This window comes from Equus przewalskii, chromosome 2 (genome assembly GCF_037783145.1).
Source record: "Equus przewalskii isolate Varuska chromosome 2, EquPr2, whole genome shotgun sequence".
In the NCBI taxonomy this organism is placed as follows: domain Eukaryota; kingdom Metazoa; phylum Chordata; class Mammalia; order Perissodactyla; family Equidae; genus Equus; species Equus przewalskii.
This window is the reverse complement of record NC_091832.1, coordinates 56,173,142-56,194,979: the sequence shown is the minus strand read 5'-3', so window position 1 is coordinate 56,194,979 and position 21,838 is coordinate 56,173,142. Positions and strand designations below refer to the sequence as shown.

The window sequence follows — 21,838 nt, the reverse complement described above, 5'->3', positions numbered from 1 at the left end:
CCATTGCCTGAGGAACTAGAGAAGCTGCCACGATGACCTATCCTCTCCCCAGGGTTCCGCCTCGTGTAGGAATCACAGGCTAGTGATGACCCTCAGCTTCAGCCATGGTCTTCCTCCCTCTGGAAGGCCCAGATGGGCTGGATGGGCTATGAGGACCCACCAGTGCTGGTCAAGTTGCCACAGCAGTGGTGTGGCCAACATCACACTAAGGTGGTGAGAGGGAAGCCCTGCTCTCCTGGGACCCCTGTGGGACACCCTCCCCAGCTCCAGGGCTGGGGTGCCTGCAGCCCCTCCTTGCCTTCCCAGTCACTGTTCAAACCCACCAGCCCTTCCGACAGAGCTGCAAATAGACACCAAGCCCTCCGGGAAGCTATTTTTAGGATTCATCTGTTCTTTCTGATTTCTTCTCTAGATTCCATATTCTCCCACCCCCAGATCTGAAAAAGCTAAAGTCTCTGGAAATCGTTCATCATCCCCCTCTCCAGGTGCTCCCTCTCGCTGGGCGGCTCAGCTGCAGCTGTGCCTACACCCCCACCCTCCTGTACCGCTCCCTCTTTCTTTCTTCTTCCCCACCCTCACCCTCTGGTTCCCCAGCTCCACAGGCAGCATGGAAAGCAGGCTGTTTGTCTGACATCATCTTCCACTCCCTGGCCTGCTAAGAGTTACTCACTCAGGCAATCCCTGCTCCACCAGAGGAGACTGTCCAATTGCCAGGCAACCCACCGTTGGCCAATCACGGTGCTTGGAGATGATGTCATGCCGAGAGCAGAGCAGTGGTGCTGATGAGAGAGAAGCCCAGGGTACCACTAATTGAGGGAGTGAGGAGGCGAACAGCTCGCTTCTAACTGGACTGCAGGTAAGTAGAAATGAAATGCAAATTATTTGAAGCTTTTCAGACAAAAGACAAACAAAACCCAAACAGCAGCTGCAGAGAGGAGAAGTGAGGGGTCTGGAATCTATTGTGTCACCATTGGCTTCACTCAGTGGATTAAACTTTGCCAAATCCTGGGGGAAATGGGGTGAGGCGAAGAATGGTGCTCAGCAGAGGGGCGAGGGGGCTGCAGACGCTCCTTCGATTCCTGAGCTCAGGAGACAGAGGGCGGGTGGACCTGCCAGGGTCTCTTGGGTCAGATGTCCATGGTGAGTTCTTTCTGCATAAAAATGTTTTGTTGCTGAGGGAGAACGGATTTGTTCTGAGTCCGGCTTCCCCTGGAGCCGGTTCTGACCTCCAGCCCCCTTTCAAGCTAGCAGCTGCTCTGGGTTTGACATTTCCCTTCTCGGCCACAGCTGTTCTCAGCTCCGTTTCCCATTTGTATCATCCTTTTCCTTCTCCTCTACCTGTACTGGGTCACTTTTTTGTCTTGCTGCTAAGGATGGAATGAGATCACCGCCTCTTCCTCGCCCCGCCCCGCCCTGAGGTCAACCTGATCCTACCTGGGCCGCTCGGGAGGCAGCAAGGCTGCAAACTGCAGGAGCCACACTGCCACGCCCTGGTCCCTGCCTGTGGCCGAGCGAGGCCCCTCCTTGCTCAGCCCACCATCCTCCCAGGAGTTTAGGCATTGTCCTTTCCTCATCCCCTGGACCCAGGGGTTTGACGGCCAGTGGCCAGTTGTGTCCCCGTGTGGCGGTGCTGTCTTTGTTTTATTCCTCCCAGGAAGACACAGTCAGGTGTGGAGGGGTCCCATTGTCCTGAAAAAGGGCAGGTCTCCAGAACCCCAGGGAGGCTCCGAAAGATTCAGGCAGCCTGTTTCCAAATACCCTGGGCAGGGAGAACCCTGTGTCTCGAGGCCAAGAGAATAGTAGGAGGGCGCCAGTGGTGGTGCCGGAGCCCTGCGGGGCAGTGGGCGGTAGGAGGGAATGTGGGGGAATCTGTCTCCGCTGGGGCTGAGGCCCCCTCCACGGGGAGGAAACCTCTCCACAGGCAGGGAGTCAGGGTGCCAGGCGGAATGAGATCATCTGTCAGAGGAGGAAACAACCACTGTGCGGGAGTGAGCAGTGAGGAGGCGGCGGGGAAAGCTCTCAGCGGCGGCTCCATGGAAGGGAGCTGGCGTCTCTCAGAGACCCTGCTCTGTCCTGTGGGGCTGGCCACCCCCAAGCTCGCCCCAAACCCCTGGCTTGCTGCTAGGAACTGTGCTTTCACTCCTCCTGGAAGTCCATTTATCACCACCAGTGCCTGAGCATCTGTAAGCAGGTCTCAGGGTTTCTGGAATGGGTTTGGAGAGCGTGAGGATCTTCAGCTGCTAGATGGATCCACCACAGAGCATTGTAGGGAGTGAGTTCCCCATCACAGAAACATTCAAGCAGAAGTTGGATGACTACCCAGCTGGTGGCCATAGAGGAGATTTCTGCATTGCATTGGAGATTGGTCTAGATTAGTGTTTTTCAAACTATACATTGAGACTCATTAGTGGATTCTGAAATCAATTTTGTGGATTGTAATTTTTTTAATAAAACAGAGCAGAAAAAAAGTAAGACACCATCCCATATAATAGAGTAAATAATGTTTCTTGTTTTTACTTATGTATATTTATAAATAAATATAAATATATTTATAAATGAATGTTTATAAATAGATATAAATATATTACATTTTATATTTATATATAGTATATTTATAAACAGATATAAATATATTTAGGTTTATATTTCAGTTATGTGTGTGTATCAGTGACCATATATATGTATCTATATATGTATGTCAGTATCATGACATATACATATTGGATCATGATACAAAATGTATTTCTTTGTTGTGGGTCCCAGTAAGAGAAAAGTTTTGAAACATCAGGCTAAGTGACTTCTAATTGACTTTCTAACTATAAGACTATTAGCCTATGGAAAACTCTTATTAGACTGTGAACTTCTTTTTCTTAATTTTTAATTGTGATAAAATATATATAATATGAAATTTACCATTCTAACCATTTTTAAGTGTACAGTTTAGTGGCATTAGCTGCATTTACATTGTTGTGCAACCATCACCACCATCCATCCCCAAAATTTTCTTCATCTTATAAAACTGAAACTCTGTCCCCATTAAACACTAACTCCCCACCCCTCCCCCAGCCCCTGGCGACCACCATCCTACTTTCTGTCTCTATGTATCTGACTACCCTAGGCACCTCATATAAGTGGAATCTCGAGGCATTTGTCCTTTCATGACTGGCTTATGTCACTTAGCATCAAGTCCTCAAGATTCATCCATGTTGTAGACTCTGAACTTCTTGCAAGGAGAACTGTCTCGTTCCTGTGTCCCTATTACCAGGTACAAGATAAGTGCCCAAAGTCCGACTCAACCCAAGGAGTCTTGTTTTAAATGGAAAACTACATTTCTTTAGGGAGATACCTTCTTCTAAAGGACGCAGCAAAGATAGAGAGGCCTAGTCTAATGCTGTCCCTCCTGAGCAGGTTGTTGAACCGCTGGCAGGGGGGTGGTGGGAGTGTCTTGCATTTTTTATTTAATGTCTAGATTTCACTTTGGTGGAGTAAAAAAATCCCAGGGCCTAGCCAGGTTGGTTGCCTTCTCTCACCTGACTAGGTCATTTTAACCACATTTGCCCTATGGGAGAGAAATGGGCAGACTAATAAAACTTAGAATACAGCAATAAAGTTTGAGGAACTGACACCCAGAGAACAAGGTAGAAGAACAGGAAAGAGGGTCACAGCGAAGGAAGGGAAGAGAGAAGGAGTGTCTACATTACACCAACCGTATAGAAAGAACACGAAAATTCGGTACTTTTATGTTCTTGACTTTAAATAATAATTGAATATTTAAAAAACCGAGATCATAACCAAAGAAAGGCTTAATTTTTCCTGAAGCCCTGATATCCTCTCCCTAGACCCTCTTGATATTTTTATATTATTTCCTACTGACCTGGAGATTCTCACTTGGAGACAGAATTCCCAGATATTTTGAAGTCATGAGTGGGTAAAAATGAGACATTCTTTTGGGACGGGAGATAGAAATTTTGGGGAAAAATTATAAAACATGCAAATTTTAATTTTTATGATGCCCTGTAGGGAACCAAACACTCTCCCTCCTTCTCTCCCCCTCCCTCCCTCTCTCTCGCTCCTTGTTTTTTTAGGCTTGGGAAATAAACATGCATCATGTATAATTTAGTTTGCTTATTAAATTAGAATTTGCTATATTTAGAGATGTGATAGTCTGGAAAAGGTTACTTTTCCTGTTTTTCTTTGGGGAAGAGCAAGGACCAAAAAAAAAATCTCTTGCCATTTTAAAAAGCATTTTTTCAGGTTTTTACATTTTTAGTCCCACCAGGAAGACAGCAAGACACACAGATATAGGTACACTACGCCCGCCTCCCCGGACACACGCCTTCCTTCTTCCCTACCAAACCTCACTGGTCTTTCCCATCAGTTAAAACTCCCTTAGGGTCCTGCTCTCAGAGGCACATGGTAGGAGGCCAGAGGGCAGAACTGATCAGAAGGGGTGGGAGCCTGGGCATGGCTGGTCTAAGTTATGACAGGGCACAGGCAACCTGGGACTTCAGAAAACAAACCAGAGAATGGGGCTCCAGAGAAAGGAGCTGAGTGCTCCCTCCAGCGTGGAAGACCAGCCGGGGAGGGGATGGGCAGAATGCAGTTCCAGTGGATCATTTGCATGTTGGTGCCCAGAAATCCAGACCAGGTAGGGAGCAAGGTCCAGACCAGGTAGGGAGCAAGGTTCAGACCAAGTCTGTGGAGGCAGATGGATAGGCTCTGTCTGCTGACAGTCCAGGCACAACTGACTGTTGATCCTGGGATGGGTCTGTCTATCTTCTGCACCTGCCACCACACTAGATATGTAAGGACTCAACAAGTATTCCATGAACCCTTTCTGGAAAAAAAAATTACTCCAGAAGTAGTCTAGCGAACCAAAAAATTTTATCAAATTAAAGAGTCAAGTCCAAAAAAGTTTATGATAGTAATAATGGTCATGAAGAAAGAAAACACTAGAATTTAAAGTCATTGTCTAATTATAGTTAACATGTCTATAAAGCTGAATGCAAATGGCGACTATGTTGAGGCTAAGGAATCCGTCTATTAAATGCATCGCTGTATTCCTCCCTAGTACCTTGCATAGTGCATACAGTAGGTTCTCAATGAATATTTATTGAATGAATAATGTAAGAAAGAAATCAGTAATCATAATCCGGAACTGAAAAATCCAGATCACTGCGACGAAATCAGAAGGTTTGTAGTGTGAGGAAGTAAAAGTCTGCTAAAGCTTTCATCAACACAAGGAAAACAATTAGATACTGTTTCATTCTTCCTGTAGTGAAATAAAGATGGAAATGATTTTGACTTAAAGATAAAAACAAGATGTAAAACTTACAAAGCATTGGAGGAGAACGAAAGAACAAGGAAAACAAGAGTAATATTGCAAAAGATAAGACTCTCCCTTTAGTGTAGCTAAATGTGGGCCAGAAACGTGGTCCTACTTCTCCTACTTAATCTTGGAAAAGGCACTGGACCTCTTGGGCCCTCCGTCTCCTCATCTGAAAAGGGGTGGGAAATGGAAACACTGAAGATCTCCTAGGCTCCTCCCATCTATGGCCGGAGAGCCTGACACCTGGAAATGTCTATGAGTCTATTGCTTGTTCTGCACTGACATGAAAATGATTTAGTACACTTGGTAGGTCACGTGTGTGCATTTTAACAGGGACTTTCTGAGGCAGGGCCTGATGCAGCAGTGAGCTTAACGGTGAGAACTGTAAGCACTGGGGCCGCTCAGGACGGGCAGGAGGGTTGGAGCTGGCAAGCCTTCGTGTGCCCTTCAACCGCTCGCCTCGGCAGTCTTCTGTCGTACTTGCATTTACACTTGGCCTTGGATATGAGGATGCACCACGGAACTTTACTGGAAACAGCTGCACTTGGATGGAAGACGACTTTGGCTCAAGTCCCATCTTTGTCATTTTCTACTTATAAGACTTAGGGCAAATTAAGTCTCTTACCTGACTGATCATCTGTAAAATAGGTATAATAGTATCTATTTCACAGGATTTGAAGAGAATGAAATGATAAAATATATATGCTCAGGTTACAACTGTGTAAAAATAACAGACATAGAAAAAAAACTAGAAGGAAGTGCCAACAGCAAAAAGTAGCAAGATGACAGGGATTTCTTTTCTCTGTCACATAGATGTTCTGAAATACGATGTTAATGTGTTTGTAATTAAAGCTCTAAATATAGAATGCAGCTATATGCACTTGACGGTGCCTGGCAAACTGTAAAGCACTACGAGATATTTGTGTTTCGTGACTGGGAGTGAGATTACGAGGGCTCGTTCTGTCTGCTGAGGCTTCCAAGTGCTTTGACCTCCAGACCTCGCTCAGTACCTGGGTCACAGTGCCTTGCACTCCATCTGGTGACACTGAATGGAAGTCCAGGCCCCTGAACTTGACTTCTAATATGTTGATTCCTCTGTACATATTAAATTGAAAATAAAAATAGCCCAGAAAGCGCCATCACTGTGGATGTTTGGGGCTGTCTGTTCCCCAGACTCAATCTTCCTTCTCTGGCTCGCCTCTCAACGTCACTGTCACAACTAGGCGGGGTCCCTCACACTTAGGGCCCTGGAGCCCTCCACTTGCCAACAGGTGACCTCTCCTTGTTTCCTAGAAGCACAACGGGAGCTGCATTTCTGAGCCTGTTAGGGACTGTCTAGAAGTTCTCTTGACCACATTTCCCACCATCTCTTCCTCTTGAAGCCCTCAGAGGCAAAACTGGGGGGTGGGAGTTAGATAAGCGTCAGCTCCCCACAGGCAGGCCATCATGCACCATTCTGCGTGGCCCAGTTCCCTTCTGTGCATCTCACTAGTCCTTTCCTGGCCTATGCTCTGAAACCCACTCCTTCTCCCTTCACAACACGGTACATGTTACTGCCAGAGGATTGCTGAGGGCCAGCAGAGCAGCTGCAAAACTTCCAGAGGCTCTGGATTCCCACCCAGGGGACCTATTTCGCTTTTTCATCATCAAAAACCCCTGTGGTTTTTTTAGGACCTAGCTGAGGGCTTGGCACAGAATTAAATATTCAATAAACATTGTGGAAAGAATAAACACCACATTCATGAAAAAATAATTTATCTCCTTTTTTTTTTAACCCAAATAAGGCATAGGGCTGCCAATCAGAGACTTCTGATCAGCATAAAACAACCAGGGTTACTGTACGGAGATGATATGAGTCCATGACATTCAGGTGGTTCATACAGCTTGTTTCAGGTAATTATATAAATTCAACAGGACTTTTAAAAAGCCTGATGATAGGTGTGGATCTAAAGAGCTACTTCCCTGTACTGCTTGTGGTCAGGGTACTGGGGTCAGAACTCATTGCTTCCCTGCCCTAATTCTAGGCCAGAGTTCCTATATCATCTCTGAGCACCCTGCCAGGGACCACTCTATTCAAATCACTTTGATATGCATTAGCTTCTTATCCCTCAAAAGTAGTCCACATGGGATTTAACACATCCTGATGGCATTGTCTGGGCATTTCTTGCAGTGACAAATAAAATGCTTGCTCACTTTGGCCATGTAGGCAGTCAGAGGCATCTCAGGAGTTCAGGTGTGCACCCAGGAAATGGCCATTCAGCATCTGAGAGCTTGATGCTCTTCTCTATTGGCTCCTAGTCATTGACTGCATTACAGAAAGCCTGGGAGTGTGGGTCACCATTTCTGGTCATGTAAAAAAGTCCTTCTGGGCCAGCCCTGGTGGCATAATAGTTAAGTTCGGCGCACTCTGCTTTGGCAGCCTACCTTTGGTTCCTGGGCATTGACCTACATCACTTGTCTGTCAGTGGCCGTGTGTGGCAGCGGCTCACATACGAAAAACTAGAGGAAGATTGGCAACAGACGTTAGCTCAGGGCGAATCTTCCTCAGGAAAAGAAAAGTCCTTCTGCTATGAGATCCCTTTTGCATCCCTGTCTTCATATTTGCTGCTCTGGTAGCCCCCGTGTGGGCTGTTCCCTCGATTCTGGTATGGTGGGGGAGGGAAAGGATGGGCCTGAAGGGGGAGGGCACTGACACTGGAATCCAGAGGCTTGGACTCTGGTCTCATCTCTGCCACCAACTCAGTGTGACTTTTTAGGATCTCAGGTCTCCGGGGAGGAAGGTGTTGGCATTTGGAAGGGACAGTTGTTCGTCGTGTGGGATTGTTGTGTGCAACGTAGGATGTGTGGCCTGGCCGGGCCCTGCCACTGAGTGCCTGCAGCATCCCCAGTCCAGTGGCCATCAAAGAGCCTTAGTATTTCCTCTGGGTGAGAGCCCCCAGCCAAGGATCGCCCGTTCTCTCCATCTTGGACATTCTGATGTTCGAGGGGAACCGGGGGACTCTGATCTCTTCACTTTAGACACCTTTCCCGCCACCATGTCACCATGAGATCCCTCTTCAGTCAATAGCCTTGATTCTAGGCCTTCACTATCAGCTGCCCTGCTCCCGATCAAAACTTACTCATTCTGCGTCTTACCTCCTCTCCTGATGGCCTGGATCTCTGCTTGGTGGGGTTATCGCTAACTAATTTATTTTACCAGTTATGTTAATGGTTCAGATCCGCAACAAAAATGTGTGATTACTTGATTTTCCATACAAAGACTCTCAGATGCTGGAGCTGGGGGAATTGTGTGGATCAGTTTGCAAACAGTTGGAAACAGTACTGGGTCGGATGCATACAGAAGGGCGTAACTCATTCTGGGCAGGTCCTCATCACTCTGTGCCTAGTTTCAGCTTCCAGTCTTCCCCTCCAAATCTCTTGCCCCAAGATCATGCTGCCAGAAGAATCTTTTTGCACTAGGGGTATAAGCAAAAGACAGAGATGGGCTTTAGAATGAAACTACCAGCTCCGCCCCTTACTACATGTATAACTTGGTGTAATTAACCTGACTCTGCTGATCTTCCATTTTCTCATTATAAAAGAACCTCAGAGAATAAAGTGAGATAATGTCTGTGATTTTCCTGGGACCAAGCAGGTGCTAAAGAAGTGATAGCTATTATTATTATTGCTGTTATCATCAGCATCAACTCTTCCTCTCTCTCCTTATTCAAAAGACGTCAGTGGCTTCCTAATGAATAGAAAATAAAGTACAAATTTTCCCTGGTCTGGAGGTCTCAGATCTTCTCGTTCCCATTCTAGCAATTGATCCCAATGCATCCTGCACGCAGCCTAGTGGGCCTACTCCATTCCCCAATAAACCCAGTCCACACGCCCAGCATGCAGTCAAGTTCCAAATCTATTGCAAGGTTAGAGGCACTGCAGAGCCTGAATTGCATAATAACCCCATCACACTCTCACCTTTGTCATCTGAAGCTTGAGTCCTCTCACCACCTGCTATACTACATGGATAACTGACAGCACAGGGGCTGGGCTGCCCAAGGAAGCCCTGCCTCTTGACCAACCAGTCTGTACCCATCGACAGTGCTTGGGAGTGAGCACTGGGCAGAGGCAGGAGGCTGCTTCCTGAGCTCGAGCTCTGGGTCTGTGGTCATTGGCTGAGTGATTGTGACACATTGGCCTTCGGTTGGGGGCCCCTTGATCTTTTCTACCACTGCATGTGGTCAGTTTCTTGGTCTTCCTTAGGGGCTATCCAAGGCCTGGGATTGGCCTCTGCCTTAACAGAAGACATGCAAGGAGTCTCTAGGGGGGCCACATATTTACCTCAACATGGAGTTTTGCCTTACGATGCTCTGATGTCTGATGTCTTGGACAGACTCTCCCACTGATGGGCCTGACCTCATGGCCTCATGCCTTCTCTGGCCTCTAATGTTTCTCAATCTTCATCTTGCCTCCCTGAATTCCTGACATTCTGTCCTCTCTGACCTTGGGCAATAACATCCCTTACTGCCCCTCTCTGTCAGTCCAAGAATAGGCCTGGTGGCCCCACTCTGTTGCAGGTAGTTTGCAGTGGCATGATGACATGACCCAAACCTCCAAGCCATTTAACAGATTCCATGGTACCATGAGAAGATTGTAGGGCCCAGGCATCCAGACTAAGGCTTGTTTGTGGGCCCTTGGTTGACTGGACATGCCTAGGAGAGTGGCCTGTGTTGTTGGTGTCTAAGATGGGAGAACAGGTGCCTAAGAGCTGTTCTGAAGGGCCTCCAGGCCATGGGTTAGCATAACCAGATCTTCCGAAGGATGTGTGTTCAATCTGGGTTCAACTCATAAGACAATCTAGAGTCCTCACGCAGCCAGGCTGAGTGCTGGGGAGGTGGGTGTGACTGGCCCCATCCAATGAGGATGCCACAGGATGTCAGTTAGGGATAAAGCTAGCCTCCCTACAGTGGCTGCCACCACCCAATGGCTTAGGACCCCTTTGCACTGCTGGGTCCTCCAGAAGAGTCTTGCCCTCCCTGCTACTCCCTTATATCCTTTCTCAGAATGTCCCATGGGCAGCAACATCTTTTGGGTCTTGAGTACAATATAAATGACATGACTATTGGCACGAGGATGTATAAGGGTCCCATGTACCCACAGGTACGTGTACACAGATTATCTTGAGGAGCACATCAGACCATGCGTAGACACTGGTAGCTGAGAGAAGGCGAGAGAATCAGGGATTTGAACCCTGGCTCTGTCACTTACTGAGTGTGTTAGTTCCCTGCAGCTACTGTAACAAATGACCTCAAACTTAGTGGCTTAAATCAATAGAAATTCATTCTCTCACAGTTCTGGTGTCCAGAAGGGTAAAATCAAGGTGGCAGCAGGTCCACACTTCCTCCAAAGACTTTAGGGAGGGGATCCTTCCTCTCCTCTTCCAGCTGCTGGTGGCTCCCTGCATTCCTTGGCTTGCGGCTGCACCACTCCAATCTCTGCCTCCATCTTTACATGGCCTTCTTCTCTCTGTGGGTCTCTCCTCTGTATGTCTCCTAAGGACACTTGCTGTTGGATTTTGGTACCATCTAGATCATACAGAATGATCTCATCTTGAGATACTTAGTTAAATCTGCAAAGACCCTTTCCAAATAAAGTCACATTCCATTGCAGGGGTTAGGATCTGGACATACCTTATTGGGGGACACCATCCAACCCACTATGCTGAGTGACCTTGGAAATGTCACTTAGCCTCTCTGAGCCTCAATCCTCATATCTATGAGATAGGGATAGTAATTCTATGTCACAAAGTCATCATGACAATTAAAGTGAAAGCATTTGTCACATTGTAGATGCTGTAAAATAGGCAGTTTTAGTTATACAGACTCCAACCCTGTGAAATCAAGAGTTCTCAGTCACAAATCCCTTGGCTGTGCATACCACTGCCCATCTCTTGGATGTCTCCTGTTCCCTGCCCTGGTCTTCCTTCTCTGTCTCTCTGACCTGTCTTCCCTACTTGGTTCGTCCTGCTCCTAAAACTCCTAGCATAGCACAATATCTTCCACACGAGTCTTCAGGCCAGACTGGCTTCCCTGTTGTCCACAGGACCATGGAGGAACAGCAAGTACCATCTAGTTCCTTCACTGACCACAAGGGAAGAGCTTACAAGTCAGAAGGTCTTGATCCTAGACCCAGCTCTACACCTACTAGCCGTGTGACCTTAGCTGAAAGTCATAACTTCCTTGAGCCCTAGGTTCTTTGTCTGAAAGTGAAGCTGATGTTGCCTGCCTTGTCAGCCTAGCCCAGCCTCATGTGAAGATCAACTGATGTAACGTAGGTGCCAAGGACTGTAATGTGTAAGGTGCTCCATGAGGGGAGGGTCTTATTTACCACCCCCAGCTCAGGCCGAGGGGCACGGTCCCTGACTACAGCTACCGGCTCCTACAGAAGAAGCCGGCTAAGGCCCTTCCTTCTCCGGGTTTCCTTCTCTGCCTCCCCTTCCCCTGTTTGGACCTCCACTTCTGAGCCATTACCCAGGTTCAATTCTGAGGCTGCCCCCTGTCCTGGCAAGGGCTCGCTCACTCTGCCAGTCCCCTCATCAATCAGCCTGGTCATGAGCGGAGATTGTGTAGAATGGAGCCTCATGACCAGGGATGTCGCATCCAGGCACTCGGTCCCCCTCCCTGTTTACGGACTCACTGGTACTGTCAGGATCAGCTTGACTCTGAGGAGAGAGGCCCATTGTGCTGCCTCGGGAGTGGCGTGAAAGGGGCACCTCTGGCTCCAAAGCACAACAAGGAGAAGACCACGAACACACCACAGGGAGCACAGCGCTTGCAGGCCGGTTGACCTGGCTTCAAATCTCCGCTCTTTAACTTTCTAGCTGATTGACACTGAGCATGCCACATGAACCCTCTGAGCATCAGTTTCCTCATCTGCAAACGGCAACCACAGCCTTTACTTGCAGGGCTGGTGAGGACCACAGGTGATGACTCCAAAGCAGGTGTGTGGCACCTGGGAGCTACTCTGATGAAAAGTCAGAGGAAGGGAAACTAACACTTATTAAGCACCTTGTTTTTGCTGGATGCCGTAACATCCTTTTCCCATTTAATTTGTACAACTCTGTGCAGAACTAAGCACAGGTTAGACATGTGAAGTGACTGGTGACAGCCAGTAAGAGAGGTGAAGTCTGTTTGACTTCACACTGGTCTAGCCCTAAAGCCAGAGTTGAGCTCACTGCTCCCATTGGCTCCCCTGCCGCGCCCAGTCAGTGTGGACTCTGCTCCCCAGAGGGAAAAACACCTCATCAAGAAAGGAAAGGATTCTAAGTCAGTCTCTGAGTCCCGCTGCCTTGTGAAGATGCAGGCAGTGAAGGTGTTGGCTCATGCCACCCCCCGCTGGCACAGTGACCACTGAGGGTGGCTGTTCAGGGTTCTCCTAAGAAACAAATGGTAGGATATATAGAGATATATAGAAGGGATTTATTATAACAGACTGACTCACGCAATTATGAAGGCTGAGAAGTCCCACCCTCAGCCACCTGCCAGCTGCACGCCCAGGAAAGTCGGTACTGTAGTTTCAGTCTCAGTCTGGAGGCCTGAACCAGGAGCTCAGGAGAAGATGGAGGTCCCAGCTCGAGCAGAGAGAGCAAATTCGCCTTCTCTGCCTTTTTATTCTATGAGGACCCTTCACAGATCGGATGGTGCTCACCCAAATTGGTGGGAGCCATCTCTACCCAGTCTATTGACTCAAATACTTTCCATTACGGAGACACCCTCACAGACACACCTGGAAATAATGTCTTACCAGCTATCCTGGCATCCCTTAGCTCAGTCAAGTTGACACAGAAGTTAACGATCACAGTGGCCAAGGGTCAAGTGGTCCCCATGATAGACACTCGCTGCTGGGCATTCCTCACTCTGTCAGATAGTGGCCTTCAGTGGAGCCCCATTGCCCTGTGTCCCCCAGACACTCCCTGCTCTGCTCCCTCCCTGCCTCTCCTGTTTTACCTCCCCCTCCTCCTTCACTCCTGGCCCAGCATCAACCAGCTTCAGATCCCCACAGACTCTGAGCTTTCTCGCACTGGCCCTTGTGTGTGCTGCTCCCTTGGCAGAATGCCCTCTCTGCCATCTCCTCCCTAATTCTGACTCATCACTGAAGACTCAGTTCAGGCGCTGCTAATGCCATGGGGCCCTTGCTGGCTCCCCAGGCCTCCTGCTGTGTATGGAGCCCTGCCACTGTGCCCCCGCCGTAATCCTGCGTGCTGATTTCTGTCTCTGCACTGAACACGTGATGACATCATTCCTGAATAATGTTCGTCCCTTCTCATAGTCAGGGTTGTCTTAAATGGGGTCAAGGAGTGCTTAGGACAGTGGTTCTTTTGGGGGAAGGGAGTAAGGGGGATCTGAAGAGGTATTCTGACATGCTCTATCCAATTCCCTCTCACCCATGGCAGAATGGGCTGAGGGAGAAAGTCTGGGGTGGGTGCAGGGAGAAATTCAGGACACATAGCTATTTCATGACCACCTCCCAGGTGATTCTGACTTAGGATTTGTCTCTCACCCTAACCCTGGCTTTGGGCCAGGCCACTGAGCTACTCAGGCAGACTGACGAACAGCCTTGATCCACACAGTTTGGGAAAACCCATCTTTGCACACTTAGGGGGCCTTAGGAAATCAGTTATGAAACCATCATTAGCACAGTGGTTGGCATTGGGGAAAGGGAGAGTGGGTGTGGAGAGGGCCTGGATGTGGGGGCAGCCGAGGTGCCTCCTGGGACTCCTGCCCCAATTGTGTAGAGACCTTCCTTACGAGAATAACCTGTCAGGGGTAAAATGCTCTCTTTTCCTCAGATTCGTGACAGTGTCCTGAGCTGTGACAGACCTACTCTGTGACTTTTAGTTGGATTCATCTCTCATATTCCAGAAAACATGACCCTCGCTGGTAGGTACAAAACCTCTTTATATGATGGGCACCACAGCCTCGGGTGTTGTTGTACACACATGCATGTACTGACAGATGCACAGAAAACAAGAAAAGGTGGACAGGAGTACACCTGAGGGTTAGAAGAAGTTCTCTCTAGACAGTTGGTGGGATCACAGCTGAGCTGTGGTCCTTTTACTTGTCTGCGTGTGCTCCTAAAAAGTTTCTACAATGTACGTGCCTGATTTTTGCAGTTCACTGTGTTTTCAGCTTGTAGAAGTACATGAGTGGGGAAGCACCCGGGCGCTGCGCTGGGGCTCAGCTGAGTGCCGAGGGAGCCTGAGCTTCAAACAAGAGGCCTTGGCCCCAGGGTGGAGGGGGGCTGCTCTGGGAGCGCAGGGCCAGGGCTGGTGGTGTGGGCTGCACGTCAACACAGCAGCTCTAACCGTGACCTCCTGGCTTTCAAAGCCTCCCCAGGCACAGAGAGACTAGACAGTGGGGGGTGGGGGGTAAGTATTGCTCCAGGCCTCACAGACAGCAGCCCCTCTGGCTTTGACCCCTGTGCTGGGAAGGCCAGGGGAGGCTCACAGCCTGACTTTGCCACCCAGTGAGGCGCAAGGCCAGAGAGATGGTGGTGAGCTTCTTCACCCTTCAGGGGAGCACTGCCGAGTACTTTGAGTAAAATGGAGGGTGGATTTCCTGTATCCTGGAGCAAAAGAAATGGACACCCTGGGCAAGTGCAGGTGGCTAGAGAGCTAGGTCCTGGGTACCAGGCTGGGATGAAGGTGCTGCTGCTTGGGGTTTTACCTGAGGGCATTTTATATTCAGTTCCACAAAGGGAGACGAGGTACTGGGGGGAAGATGGGGTCATTTGGATGCTCTGGAAGGCTCAGGTTCTAATAGGTGGGCAGAAGTGGGTCCTAATCACACAGACTAATCCAAAAGAGGGCCACTCAGAGCTAAGGGGGCTGGATCCCCGGACAGGGGTGAGCCTGGGTGGTTTGGGTGCCTCTGTGGAGCCCGGTGACCCCTGATTGCTCAGGCACCCTGACTCGCACGGATGCTGGCTTCTAAGTCTAGGAGTGGTCACCATCTTCATGTGCCGGGTGTTTTCGCAGCCTACAAAGAGAAGATGAAGGAGCTCCCACTGGTGTCTTTGTTCTGCTCTTGTTTCCTGGCCGACCCCCTGAATAAGTCGTCCTACAAATATGAAGGTAAGTGAGGGCCTCAATGTGAGAGCGACTGCTGGAGGGTTCCTGTGGTTTGTATCCATGAGTACAGCAATTTCCTGAAACTCCCCTCCCGCATCACCTTTCCTTTCCCGGAATCAGTGGCATCGCCATGGCTGATTCTGAGGGTCTAAGCCCTGTGTGAAGGCAGGTGTGGGGCCTGGACACTGAGACAGCAGCCGAAGGTCTGAATCAGACACTCTTCAGAGTGCTTTTGATCTCAGCTGTTGTGCATTTGTTTAACAAACGGATGCTGTGGAGGACGAAGAGGCTAAGCAGACAGATTTCGCCCTCAGGGAACATGTAGCCTAGAAGCGAAGACAAGATGTGGCGCAAATCGCTAGATTCCACAGTCACCAAGGCTCCTCAGTCAAGGGTAGAGAATGCTCTGGGAGGGTCCAGAGGTGGGAAGAGGACTTCCCCCTGGGTCCCCCCAAGGAGGCTCTGTGATAGCCATGCTGCCTGGGACCTGCCACAGAGTCCCAGGACGCCATGTCCCAAGACACTAGTGGGGAGCACTGAATGGCCATGTCCTGATTAGGGGGGCTGGGGAACAGGTCACCTCTCAATTTCCTGGGGGTAAAAGGAAGGGATGGGTTTGGTCTGGAAATGAGAGGTGGGAGTGCTTGGGTTACCTGAGATTGTTTTTTCTGTTTAGGCTGGTGTGGGAGACAGTGTAGGAGAAAAGATCAAAGCCAGCGGAAAGACAGTGCTGACTGGAGAGAAAGAAGAGAGCAGGGTAGGAGAGGGCGGGAGAGGTGTCAACAGGCCGAGCCATCAGATTCACAGAGGGCTGAGGAGCGGAGGGGTGGTGGGTGGTGGGTGAATGCACCCTGCTGGCCACCTGATGACGCTCCAGCAGGAGCTCACCTACGAGAGGAGCCTTGTGGCAGCAGCAAAAGCAGCAGCAGTTGCTCAGCCGTTATTAGATCTCATAGATCCTGAGACCCCCGCTCGTGGAGCCTGAGACCTTACTGTGGCTACCAACTCCTCCAGCCCCATCAGAGCCCATGACCCTAGGTGCCATGCTCAGGACAGGCCCAGAACCCTGGTTACTGGTTTGCTTTGGGGACCCCAGACCTCCCGCGTGTGTGTGCATGTAACGCATGCTTTCTGGGTGCCCATGGAGTCTTCGGGGGTGAGCAGCCCCTTTTCTGCTCTCTGCAGCAGACACAGTGGACCTGAACTGGTGTGTAATTTCTGACATGGAAGTCATCGAGCTGAACAAATGCACCTCGGGCCAGTCTTTTGAAGTCATCCTGAAGCCACCCTCCTTCGATGGGGTGCCCGAGTTCAATGCCTCTCTACCCAGGCGGCGAGACCCATCACTAGAAGAGATCCAGAAGAAACTAGAAGCAGCTGAGGAGCGAAGGAAGGTAAGTGCCATCCTTTCTTCCCTCCATCTCAGTATGAGGTGGAGGGAGCTGGAGAAGACAGGTGATGGCCCTGAGCTGGTGTCAGGTCACCACCAACCTACAGATATTTAGGCAGCATCTCCCATGTGCAGGGCAGAGAATGAGGCACCACTGAGGGAAACAAAGAAGTGGAAGTCCCCGGTCTCTAGAAGCTTACAGTTTGGCTAGGGGATAGGGATAGGCATTACATACCTCCAAGAGGTGGCCTTACACGCACAGTGACAGGAACAAGACATTGACAAACACTAAGGATTTAGGGAAAGGCTAGACAATTAAGGGAAGGGATCCTCAGTTGGGGGAGGGGCAAGAAGGTCATGGTCGGTATTTCCGCCCCTCCCCGCCACCCCCCCCCCCGCCACCCCCCCAGCCACCCCCCACCCCCCCGCCCCGCCACGTGCCTTCCATGGTTCCTATTGATACTATGATACCATCTCTGTGTAAACTTTTCTTCATCTTTCACGCAGAAAATAATCTTCTCCTCCCTTGAATTCCTAGAGCATTTTCTCTCTACCCCTTATGATATATGTCACATGCTAGTCTGGGGCAGAGTTATATATGTCTCATCTCTACTAGACTTTTTTCTTTCCCAAGTTACTAGACTAATGTCTGGCACATAGTATATAGTCATTTAGTATTTTTGAATGAATTAACGAATGTATGACGGCAGTGAGACAAAGGCAACTGAGGCTATGGTAGGAGAAACCAGAAGGGTCCTTGCTTCCTGCCAGCAGGCCAGGAACTAGGCTCAGGGAGGCATGTGTTCTGGGTGTGGAGCTCTTAAGTCATGATGGTAAATAAACACCCAGCATGCTCACCCACAAGGGCCTCTTTCCCTCTTTGTGCTGTCCTAGTACCAGGAAGCTGAGCTCCTGAAGCACCTGGCAGAGAAGCGAGAACACGAGCGGGAGGTGATCCAAAAAGCCATTGAGGAAAACAACAACTTCATCAAGATGGCTAAGGAAAAACTGGCCCAGAAGATGGAATCCAATAAGGAGAACCGGGAGGCCCACCTTGCCGCCATGTTGGAACGGCTGCAAGAGAAGGTAGGCGTACTCAGATGGGAGAGGAGACTCCTGGGACACTCTCTTGCTTCCACGGCAAGTATGATAGACCTATGTGTCATTTCAGGGAGCAAGCAGCCTTGAGCAGGAATGGGGATATTTTCGTTAGGCTGGATCCTTAGAGTGTTCCAAGGGATGATTTGGGAAGTCATAGGCAAGAAACATGAACCGAGCTTTGGAATTCCTTGGGGGACATGCTGCACAGCTACACAATTGAAATTTCTCATTGTATTAGGGACATTAGACCTCTTATCTTCTAGAGAGAGCCTGCCTCATGCAAGGGAGTATGGATAAGCAAGCAATTGTACATTCCTGGCTCCATCCTTGAATGGACTGATTGGATTTAATGAAAGATGAGGACTTGAGCTCTTGGCTCTAAGCCAAGGATAGGATGAGCCGAGTTGCCCATTGACCAGGAAACATGATTCTCTCCACCCGTCTTCATATAGACTGCGTCTCGAGTTTTTCCAATAGGCTACCTTTGGTCAATAAACCAAATGGTGTCACCTAAATAAGAGAAACGTGAGAGACTGGGGTTGGTCTCACATGTCAGCAGAATAATAGCCCATCCTGCTGAGAACACGCTGGCCTCATTTCCTGAGTCTCAGGCCGTCCCAGTTTCTCCTGCAGCTCCTGGGAGAGCTCCAGCTCTGTGTTTTATTTCCAGGAGCCGCCTGCTGCGCGGTGACTCCCGGGACCTGATCGGTGGCCTCGTCCCATGGTGAGCAGCGTGGTCCCCGATCCTTCCTGCCCATCCACCTAGAGTTTCAGGCCCTTGGCCACAGATACTAGAAAGATCTGGTTTCTTCAACATTCAGGGATCTGAATGTTATGTAGGCCCTGCAGCTGGCCAGCATGTGGCAGCCCCTCTGCTCTTATACCCACTCCATCCTTTTAGCGGCAGCACGGCCTCCACCAAGTGTCACATGGGAGGGAAGTGATCTGGGTCTGATTTTAGTCTTCTCCAATTATTCAGGGATGGCTTGGAGCAAACTCTTGCAGAAAAAAATCTGGGGTTGGGATAGGATGGGGCATGGGCTCTCAGGCCAAACCCACAACAAATAATTGAGGCAAGAACCGTAAGACGGTGTTTGAAAGCCTGCAAAACACTTTGATTTCCTCATACCCCTATCCTCACAACAAGTCCACGAGGTAAGCAAGATAGGCATTATCTTTATGTGACTAGTGAAGAAACCATGTCAGAGAAGGTTAAATGACTTGCCCAGGGTCACACAGCTACTAAGTGGTGGAGCTGGGGCTACAATCCAGCTCTTTGGCTACGAGTCCAGGTGGCTCTTTCAACATCTGTCTCAGGGAGACCAGCCCACAACAATCCTGCCAGTGTTTCGTCAGAGAGGGGCTACTGGAGGTCAAGGAGAGAGTCCAGAATCCTAGGGTCCTACCCCGTGGGCTCACCTGGGAATGGAGGTAGATTCTGAGGTGCAGAGATTGGGAAGGCCCATACTCTGGAGTAATAGCGTTGGAGGTGAGGTAAGATTCAAAGAAACAAGATGTCAGCGCAGACATTTGAGTGGGCCTCACTCCTCCGGGATCTTGACCCTTATTCTCCCTTGCTCAAGGGTGAAGGCAGGAGGTAGAAGGAGAGACGGGTGTGTGGTTTCTGCGCTGCTCCAGGCCAGGGACACCTTCAACAATGCCTTCTGTGTCAGCGTTTGTGTGGGTCGCTGACCATCTGCACCAGACTCACCTGGTGTAAAGTTTAAAACTGCAGATGCTTGGACCCCCCCCAGACCTACTAACCCAGCTCTTTAGGGATGGCATCTGCAGGCCTGCGGTGAACAAGCTTCCTAGGTCACGCTGACGTTTACCAAGGTTGAGAACCGCTGCCCTAGACACACTACTCCCCACACTCTCCCCAGGGCCGTGGAAAGTTCTAGGGCATCTCCAGGGACAGATCTGTAGTTTAAGGTACATCCTGGGAACCTGGACTGCCTCGGGGGGTCTACACCAGGCTGTCTTGATATCTGGATGTGACGATGCCAGTCTGGCAGAGAATATTTACTGAATACCTACTATGCGCAAGGAGCCACAGTGGGAAGTGGGAGTTATAACAAAGAAAAAGGCACGGTCCCTGTCCACAAGGAGGTCACCGTCCAACATGCGCCAGACTCATGCACAATACGGCAGACCGTGAGAAGCCCTCGAGGGGAACGCTGAAATCACAGACTTCTAGAGGGATAGAGCTTCCCATCCACGCCCCTCCCTCTAAGACCAGAGAACAGAGGCCTGATCGGTGAAGCGAGCTGGTCAAGGTCACACAGCTGGGGGGCTTTCAAAGTCATTTCCCATCTTTTGGTTTCATTACGCTGTAAAACAAAAGAGGGTCCTCTCACAACACTGGTAAGAAAGTCCACTTTTTGGAGTTGGATAACATTTCCAAAATTCTTCTGTCAGTTTAAACTTTAAGAGCCCTCATCTTTCACCAAGTGGGTTAAGACGACTTTCTCTAAGGAGACGGACAAGAAGTAAAAGCAGTGAAGTTGCCTGAGTGTGTAGGGGGCACTTCAATGAGGCCTGTCTGTTCTACCAGCAACTCTAGCAGCTACACTGAGCTGCTCCTTGTATCAAGTCCAGCAGCGCATTCAGCAAGTGCCAGGACAGCCTGGGGACGGAGGGAGAGGCTGGTGGGCCCTGGGGTCACGGTGGTGGGTCCTCCATGGGAGGTTGGCCCCAGTCCAGGAGCTCCCGGGGGGCCTCATAACAGGCTCACACACCTGCCTCCTGCTGGTCTCACCTGCCACCTTCTGCCCCTTCCCAGGAGCCTTCGCAGACCCTGCTCTTCTCCTCCTGTGGCGGCCATTCTTTGCCTTGGTTCTCTTGCCCCTCGTCCTGCATTTATCCCGGGAAGCCGTGTGTGACCTGCCCTTTTCCCTCCCTTCCCTCCCAGGACAAGCACGCCGAGGAAGTGCGGAAAAACAAGGAGCTGAAGGAAGAGGCCTCCAGGTAAAGCCCAGAGGCCAAAGAAGTTTCCAGAACAGCCGGACAGCTCCAGCAGCTCCGCAGTTCCCGAGGCAGCCTCGCCTGCCATGGCTGCTCTCCCAGCACTGGGGTTTGGGGGGAGGGGGGTGGCCGGGGCGTTTCTTCTGCTTTTGGTGTTTGTACATGTAAAGAATTGACCAGCGAAGCCATCCTATTTGTTTCTGGGGAACAATGACGGGGTGGGAGAGGGGAGAGGAGGAGAGAGGTTGGGAAGGGGAGATGGAGAAGGACTCATGGACATTGCAACCCAGCCCACCGCAGACTCAGGGCGTCTTCGGCTTTTCTTCCCAGTGAGCGTCCAGGCCCCGTGTGGAGGGCAGTTGAAAACAGGGCAGTAGAATTCCCAGTGGAGGGCAGAGTCCTGGGTGGAGGGGTGGCTGCAGGGCAGGGCAGGAGAAGCCCAGCAGGGGTGGGGGTGGGGCCGGAGGTGTGGCTTCTGCTCACAACAGGTGGGGTGAGGTCTGAGTGTGTGTGTGTGTTAACCATCATCTTTTGATCATCATGACCAATGAAACATTTACTCCAAGGCTCCAGTCCTTTATTTCCTGAATTTGTCCTTTGGGTGATTGAGCGAATATTCTTGGATTTGGCTTCCACACCCTTCAGGTGTCCCTTTTGTTCTTTACTTTGACCGTCAGTGCATCTGAGGTGCTGGGTGAGGTGGGTGGAAGCATGCCAGACTTTGACATAGTTTGCTTCTGCTTTTCCTTCTTCTTTTTTTCAAAATCCCCTTTGTGGGCTGTCCGCTATTGGATTGAGTGCACTGAATTGATGAGGAAATAAATCCAACCTTCCTTTCTATGAACTGACACTCTAATATGGTTCCAAGATGTATAGTAAAAAGGAAATCCTCCTTGCTTTGGGGGTATGGGATTCTAGGTGGTCACAAAAAGTGAGAGAATAAAAT

At 49.9% G+C, this 21,838-nt stretch overlaps 1 protein-coding gene across 8 annotated transcripts; it reads left to right on the top strand.

Annotated features, from left to right (window-relative positions):
- Nucleotides 1-571: 571 nt before the first annotated feature.
- Nucleotides 572-21,748, top strand: STMN4 (stathmin 4). Of its 8 annotated transcripts, none has more exons than XM_008534489.2 (8): nucleotides 715-856; nucleotides 14,157-14,247; nucleotides 15,345-15,440; nucleotides 16,114-16,194; nucleotides 16,623-16,831; nucleotides 17,722-17,913; nucleotides 18,599-18,652; nucleotides 20,840-21,748. In XM_008534489.2, exons 2-7 carry the CDS (start codon nucleotides 14,235-14,237, stop codon nucleotides 18,617-18,619), a joined length of 612 nt encoding a protein of 203 aa, XP_008532711.1. In that variant the 5' UTR covers nucleotides 715-856; nucleotides 14,157-14,234; the 3' UTR covers nucleotides 18,620-18,652; nucleotides 20,840-21,748. The 8 variants fall into 8 exon arrangements, with proteins under 8 accessions (XP_008532713.1, XP_008532712.1, XP_008532710.1 ...); XM_070611310.1 differs by having other exon boundaries at nucleotides 16,602-16,831; XM_008534488.2 differs by lacking the exon at nucleotides 18,599-18,652 and having other exon boundaries at nucleotides 593-856; nucleotides 20,840-21,451.
- The last annotated feature ends 90 nt before the right edge of the window (nucleotides 21,749-21,838 follow it).